Source organism: Chlamydotis macqueenii, chromosome 1 (genome assembly GCF_036417535.1).
Source record: "Chlamydotis macqueenii isolate bChlMac1 chromosome 1, bChlMac1.mat, whole genome shotgun sequence".
Classification (NCBI taxonomy): Eukaryota; Metazoa; Chordata; class Aves; order Otidiformes; family Otididae; genus Chlamydotis; species Chlamydotis macqueenii.
Window position 1 is genome coordinate 36,960,805 of NC_141556.1, and position 8,034 is coordinate 36,968,838.

The window sequence follows — 8,034 nt, forward strand, 5'->3', positions numbered from 1 at the left end:
ATTTTTTGGCTAGCTGCTGACTTGGCTAGTCAAGTTATTTCTGGCTCACTATTTTAAAAGCATTCAGTTATTACAGTAATGGAGTCTAAGACAGAGTTAGGGATCCTTTTATGGAGGAAAAAAAAAGTCTGATTCCCACTCCCTAGATCGAAACTTAACAGGTTGGGCTGAAGTATTCGTTACTGCCTGCAGCCCTTTTCTCCCCCTTCAGCCATGTTTTTATATAATGCTGATAAGCACATGGTCATTTTGCAAGCTACAATACTCAGTTAAAAACCAAGTTTCATCCTGTACTACACAAGTCACAGTGACCTTAGAAGAGGTATCACTGGGCTCCACATAGGCATTTTGGCAATGGTATCTCTTAAGATTAGAAGCAAATCTTGAAGTTAATCAGTTGAACATGGAACAGTAGCAAGTTCTAGATTTTAAACTAGTTGAATGAAAAATACAAAACCTCTGTAAGTTAAATATTTCACCAGATTAACTGTTTGTGACTTTCACTTTCCCTTATTGGCAGAGTAAGTAGCAGTGGATTAGTCTGAGCTAGACCGTATTTGGCCAAGTTTACTGGCAGTGGAAAGTGCTGCCCTGTCACAAGGACGCCTGCAAGTTTGTAACATTAGGCTCAGCAATGCTGGTTACAGGTTATTTCAACAAATGAAAGGAAAGTTCTCAAAGTCCTCAGTGACCCTGGGCCCTATGGTTCATGATTTCATGAAGTCCTCTGGTTAGCGTGACATGCTCAGCAACTAGGGGCAGCCTTGCCCTGAGCTCAAATAATGGACCATCCACCCACACGAGCAGATGTGCGTAGGAAGACAGGGCTCTCTCCCTGTTCTTCGCCTGAGCCTTTGTACTGCACATCACTTGTGTCCTCCTGAATATGCCAAGAGCAATGAAAGAACATTTCAAGAGCTTCAGAACAGTCCAGAAATTGGACAAGGAACTAACATTTTTTCCATTTATTAAGCATAATTCCACTGTACTGCCTTATTTTGGCCACTACATTTTTTTCCATTTACAAGATATTGGTACGCAAAAGTCTCAAAGTCACAATAAACTTATCTTACCCTGAAAGGCTGATTAACATAACTAAATAACCAGTAATCATGGTATTAGCCTATTCTTCTCACTTTTTAAACTTAATATGCAACTTAGTGTCATTGCCTAGTGCACTCCCAAACTAGTAGAATAATCTACACAGATTCTTGCTAGTTAGCTTACCTTGCCATGAATATTAAAATTGCTGTTTCTTGGTGCACTGACATTCTGAAAGCGCTTTGTATACTGTGGAGCAGCTGTCCAAGGGGAGTGCGGCGCTGGGGTTGAGATCATCATAAAGAAAGGTTCGAAATTAGATTTATACTCCAAGAAGTCCAATGACATGTTGGCCTGTGAACAGTTTTGTCAGAGAGGAAAAGTCATACCTCCAAAGGAAAAATCCAAACTGGACATTCATAACTTATTTAGAGCTTGGTAGTACTGGGAACATTTAAACTAATTCAGAAACTTATTGCTTGCTCATCTAGAAGTGTCCAGAACAGCAGCTCATGATAAAAAAAAAAATAAAAATCACAAGGGTTCATGTTAAACAAACGATTTGTCCCACATCTCTGAATGGCTTTCTACTTCAGATCTTTGCATTATTTAGACCTTGAAACCTCATCAAAAGTTTGTGCTTATTCCAAGTATCAACAAAATCCACCTAAACTCTGCTTTCATGAAGTAAAACTGGAGCTTGCTTTAACACAGTCTGAGTCTGAGGCTCTCACATGCCATCTCCTGCCTGACAGATCCCAGTTTAGCAGTTTCAATTGTCTTCAGAAGTACTGACAGATCTGAAAAAGTTTTTCAGCCCCATTGTTTATAGCGTAGGCTCATTCTGTAGCAAGCTCCTAGTTTCCTAAGCGGCGTGACATTTCTGCTGGTGAAGCTGGAAGCTCTAGTGAAGTACAGTGCCAAACTCCACTCACTCACACCACTTCACTGCACTTTCATTTTCGTTTTAGCCTAAACACAATTTCAAGTAGCAAGTTAGAAAAGATTGTGAGTTCCATTTTGGCCTTCCCCTGGTCAGCCTCTGAAATTAAAGTTTCAAAGGTATTACTTGTTGATGAGTTCTTTACTAGTCAAATCTTGCAGCATTTTCCTTTCCTGTCTGATTAGTATACCCCATTTTGGATATCCTTTTCTTTCTCTAGAAGAAACAATACACTAGGAATTCCCTCCTCTTCCTTGCTCCTAACTTGTACATCTAAGCAAGTGGCACTGACTTCAGTTACATGACAGCAGAGACACAGAGGGTAAGAACTATGAGAAGTTCAAAAACATGGTTCAGAAACCAGTAAGATTTAGGTAAATTCACAGAGGTCGTCAACTTAGATATTTGTTAGGAGCTTAAACTGCAACACGTCAGGACTGCAGCAGACAGATCCAAGTGTTCAGATTCTTAACACCAGACTTAAGTACCCAGATGTCCTTACTCAGGACAAGAAAGCTTGTGCATCACATCAAGCAACACAGGAACTTTGCATAAGCAGTTTACTCTGGTTCCTGGCGGTCCTCTATTACTGCACACTTGGCAGTGCAGGCATGCCATGCACTGCTCATCGAGTAAATTAAACCCAAACACTAGCTCCAACATGCTGAATACATATTTGGTAACTACAGGCAGAAGGTAGAATGCAACACACTGAAAAATCATAATACGCTGTATAAATAGGTAACACACCACAGGTAAGAGGTTTATACAGCAATGACCTGATGCTCAAAATGCTTATGAGCTGCTGAAGGATCAAAAAGAGACCAGTACAATGCCAATAATAGGATAGTCCCACTTCTGGCTTATCAATTCCAATCTAGCTTTAGACAGTGTAAATCTAAATTTAATCAGACAGCTGTTCAGTACCCTAAGAAACATCAGTCAGTTCTGTTCCTTGTAAGCAGCTGTCTACATTCAAGAACACACTGGAATGAAACTCACCAGGGTCTCAATGGCAAACTGCAAATTCACTGCACCAGGGGACTTCTCAGAGAAGAATTTTCCTAAGTGCTGCATGCGAGCTCCCAGCACTACAACTCACACACTCTTACAGCACGTCAAATTAAGACTCTAGCTTGGCAGGCGGGGGGAACACTTTCCCACTCCCCAGAAAAAGCCCTCCAAGCTAATCCCATTTGCTAAACAGGGCCTCAAGAGAGCTGAAGTAACTCTTCCAACTTCCCTTTAAGTATCCAATATCTTTGTTATCTCTCTTTACCTTAAGAGGGTAAAGAGGCTAAAGACTCCCCTAGTCAGCTACACATTTTGGGACAGTCCACATTGCCCTCACACACTATAGAGGATCGATTAGCCTTCAATATTTCCAAGTTACCAGTTTGACTAGTTAGAGATTACAAGATACTAACACATCACAATATCTAACAAACAAAACATGGTGTAAAGTTATTTTTACATGCTTAACTTCCCACTGAAATCTTGGCCCAGTTAATCTGTTACAGAAACTGTGTATTGTGATGAAACACATCCTTCTATGAAGAAATTTAAGTCATTCCCTACATGCATCGTGTTCTTCATGGACCACAGCAGTCAGTATTAACCTCTCAGTGAGGTTACTGGCTAGCAAACGGGCAGTTGGAATCCCCTTCATTTCCACAGCTCGTACATGCAAACTTGTAACTTCCAAATATATCCAGAACCTTGCTCTGCTGATTAATACCCACCCACCATCACGACAGCACAATTATGCATTTATTAACTAATGCATCCTAACAAGTTATCATCCCCACCCTTCTCCAAGCCCCCAGCGTGAGGTATTATCTGGTCATAAGCAGTCTCTGTAACACAGATGTTGCAAAATTCCTTACCAGTACGTCTGTCAGATAATCTACACTGTAGTTCTCTCCATGCCTTCGTGCTTTGCCATTTACTGAGAGAGTATAGTTGTAGTACTTGGAATTTTTCTCCTGCGAAAAATAAAAGTCACATGCACATTTGTACAAAGTTAACACGTACACTGATTAGCTGAGATAATAAAAAAAGAACTGCCAACAAGCATTTGTCAAACAGGTTATACGCAATTGTCATAAGGACACAGCAAGAACTCTCAAAACTAGTCTCCAGCAACAAAACTTATTTTAGTGCTGTCTCACACTGCTTTGCCATTACAAGTCAGGGTATTTCCCCAGGCACCTCAGCAGGAGTAGCCTTTGTGAAAGCCAATGATCTGATAGGTAATAGAGAAAAAAGGGAAGAAAATTTGCATTAAGTTGTTAGATGCTTCTTGCCTGCTCTTTCATGACCAATAAAGTTACAACACGAGTTGGATTACAAAGCAACTAAAATTAAGTATTTTTTAAAAAAAGAATGATCACGTACCAAAGCATACCAAAAACTCCATCCAGGAGGAACATGACCTACTCCCCCTGCATCCTCTGCTCCATACTGAAAAAAGACAGACCATGACTCAGTTGCAATTACGATGAATAAAAGCTATAAATTATGTTTCATATTTGTGTGCTTTATTCAACACTAGTCAGAAACCACATTAAGCCAAATTCAATTTCAGAATGGAAAAAAAAAAAAAGAAAATATATGCATATAAACACACATGTATAGCCTGTTAAAGAAACCAGGGTTAAATAACCAGAAAGACAGTAACTGAAAGCTTGGCATTCACCAATAAAGTTTTACTCCCTGTTCTACTCTGCACATGAAAATATGCAGAGATCCTGGAGAACATAGAGAACACCATCAAGCACTGAGAGATGATCAAAACATGCATGCAACAAGACACTCTTAGGCTTTGTGATAACAGTTCACAAGATACTAAAGAAAATTTCACATCAACCAATGGCCTCTACCATCCTCCCCTGAAGAGGTGCGAACTTTAAGCAATGCTAGCCTCTTGTCACCTCAGTGCCAAATGATCTACAACAACTAGCCTTTAAGCCAGCAAAAAAAGGAAAGTATCTGCTGATTCAGAGCCAAACTCAAAACAGAGGGTGCCTCAGAGCAACACAATGGATCTTCTCAGGGATGCCCTCTCCCATCTACACTGGTCGCCTAACTGCAGGGACGGGAGACTATGCTGAGTCAAGGGATGCTCAGAGGAAGTCAGATAAATTTCCCTTCCCCTACTTGCTTCCGTAACATCAGTAGAAACAAATTTGCGCCTGGCTATGAAAATTCACTGTTATTCTGTTACACCACCAACATTTTCCACCAAGAGATGTAAGGAAAATAATGTCGTTAAGTGCCCTGTAACTTATCGAGCTCCAAACACAATTCCATCACACAAGAGGAACATCTGATCTTAGAGCTTTCAGCACTGAATTTTACAGCTTACCATAAATAATGGCAAACCACAACTTAGTTAAAAACAGAAAAAAAACCAAAAGTACACACATGCGAGTGATTAAATAATAAATGTTGAGTAACCTTTGTAAAGAGCTCTGATAATATCTGTGATCCCAACAAATTTGCCTCAGTGAACATTTAATATTTAAAATACCATATTAACTGCTAAAAAGAAAATAGTCCTCTGATTCAAGGGGATATATAATTCAGGAATATTGAGACAAAATGATTTTTTTTATTTAACATTACTCTAAAATTGTGCCTGGTCTAGCACTAGCTTGATGGTGCTCTTCAATACCACATGCCAATCATCTATCCATTTCCCCTAATCATTAAAATTATCATCTCTAAAAATTAACACATCTGAACATATTAAAAACCCCTTTGTATTCCATTACCCTTTGAAAATTAACTTTTAAAAAGCATTCAGGCACCTACAGAACCTGATTTTAACCAGGTTAAGTTAAAGACTTTAACTTTGCATCGTATTTATCTCATTTCCTCTCAGCAAAGAGAACTGTTCATCCAAGTAACACCATTTTAAACATTTTGGGGGCCCACTATCAGCTACAAGTATAAAAAAAATTAAAAATCACTGAATGTTTTAGAAAGGTGGACAAATGTGATTAAGCGCATCACAGTAAAAAACAATCACAAAATACCTCATTCAAATACTTTCCAGCAAAGAACGTCTGATAACCACACATAGATTTGAGCAGCGCAGGGAAGGTGTAAGGTTCTTGAATCTTCTGCCATAACTTGCTGCTACAGTTTCCTTCCAGAGTGTTATTGACAACATGATGATTATGTGGATATTTTCCTGTTAAAATACTAGCGCGACTGGGACAGCAAAGTGCACTGGGAACATACTGGAAAGACAGGATAAAGAGATAAAAGATTAACACTGTAAAACAGCTTTTTCTCAAAATTCATAGCTTTGAAATATCAGCTAATAGGTTGATTAAAAAGTTCACCAACATTAACGCATACTCCTCTCTGGACACACAGAATTACATCCCAAGTATTTTCACTACTGAAAAGCTGCACACGAAACTCGTTTTACATTTCTGCAGCATTATGTCCTTCAACTTCCTCGCTCCAGATTAGATGCGAGTCTTATACAGCAGCAAGTTTCCATTAAAAAATTGTTTGCCAGTTGATTCACTCTGTTATTTTAGCCATGGCAATACATTAGAATATGAAAAGAGTTAAGCGGGTTTTCAGCATGAATGAAGCTGAAAGTTTTAAGTAGCATCTTCTAACGCTTCTCAGTTCGCAATAAAAATATTCAGATTACCCAGTTTTACTTGATAGTTTAAGGAAGTTAGCACAAGTACTTTTAGGAAGTGAAACTCTCTCTCTCAGATTTTGAGCATGACCTTGAGCTATGTTCATTTTGAGACCTAAAAGTAGGTAGAGATTGAATTTAAGAAACCCACAGATATGTACAGACCTCATAAAACTACTATGAGTTCTGAGATTTTAGATGACCTAAGACACAGAGTACACAAAGGTGCATTCCTGAGAAGCTCAGAGAGTCAATGTAAACACTTACTGCGTTCAGGAAGGTTATTCCCATCTGCGCAATGAGAGCATTAGTCTTCTTCAGGGGGGTCTGGAAGAAAGGCACCAAACCGCAATCAGCTAAAACCGTAAGCACGTTAGATAAAGCTGCAGAGTTGCAGGAGTACCTGAAAGAAGGCCCACTGCCGCGGTTCTCAGGCATCACCCAGGCAGGCCAGGCCAAGTGCCTTTTGCCGGGGCCGCATGTGACCGCGGCAGTTACGCAAGGAGCCCAGCGAGCAGGAGGACGGGGAGTTCTCAGGGACCACCTGCGGCTGCAGAGCCTGCGCTCAGGAAGCCCCAGCCACCACCCGCTTAAAGCCGGGTGCCTTGCTGGAGCCGCCTCGCTCACCCGAGGAGATTCACCCATGATGCTGCTGCCTTCCGCAGCCTCGGGCCGCCACGGGCTCGCCCCATCTCGGTGCGACTCGTCCCGAGGCCGCGGAGAGAGACCCCGGCCCCGGCTGCAGGCCGAGCCCCGGCAGCGCCGCTGTCGCCTCGGGCCTCCTCTGCGGCCAGGGCGACCCCTGCCTCACGCCGGGCCCTCGCCACCCTCCCCCGGGTACCCCCAGCCCGCAGCCGGGGCCTCTCGGTCCCCACGCACACCCCCCGCGCTTGCCCGCTCCCCTGACGGGCGGGCCCGCGGGAGCGGCGGGGTTACCATGCCGCCCAGGCAGACGTCCTGGTCGTCGGTGAGGATGAGCACCACGTTGGGCCTCCGCGCCTGCCGGGCTGCTCCCGCCGGGCTCAGCACCAGCAGGGCGGCCAGCGCCAGCCCCCGGGCCACGGCGGCGGGGGACATGGCGGGGACGGGCGGAAGGGGCCGCCGGACACAGGGACGAAGGGAACCGGTACCGCGACGGGAGGCGCGACCGGCCTGAGCGCGGAGCCCCGAAGAGCAGCGCGCGGGCCCGCCCCGCCCCCGGCATATGACCCGTGAGAGCGGCGGGGGGGCCGGCGGGGCGGGGTCACGTGGCGCGGGCGGCCTCCACCGAGACGAGGAGCGGCCCCGCCCCCTCGAGCCGTCTCCAGTTGGCTCCGCCCGCTCCGGCATGGCCCCGCCCACTGAAGCCGTTGCCATGGAGGCGGGGGGCGGTCCCTCGAGGCCC

The 8,034-nt window shown here is 43.7% G+C and overlaps 1 protein-coding gene across 1 annotated transcript in view; it reads right to left on the minus strand.

The window, feature by feature from the left end:
* GNS (glucosamine (N-acetyl)-6-sulfatase) overlaps positions 1-7,826 on the minus strand; it is a 21,073-nt gene extending 13,247 nt beyond the window's left edge. The window contains exons 1-6 of the mRNA XM_086748760.1: positions 7,587-7,826; positions 6,918-6,977; positions 6,025-6,231; positions 4,382-4,447; positions 3,871-3,969; positions 1,228-1,395 (exon numbers count right to left, since the gene is read on the minus strand). Of these exons, the coding sequence (XP_086604886.1) occupies positions 1,228-1,395; positions 3,871-3,969; positions 4,382-4,447; positions 6,025-6,231; positions 6,918-6,977; positions 7,587-7,727 (741 nt within the window). The 5' untranslated portion in view covers positions 7,728-7,826. The remainder of the gene's footprint in view (positions 1-1,227; positions 1,396-3,870; positions 3,970-4,381; positions 4,448-6,024; positions 6,232-6,917; positions 6,978-7,586) is intronic.
* Between the last annotated feature and the right edge of the window lie 208 nt (positions 7,827-8,034).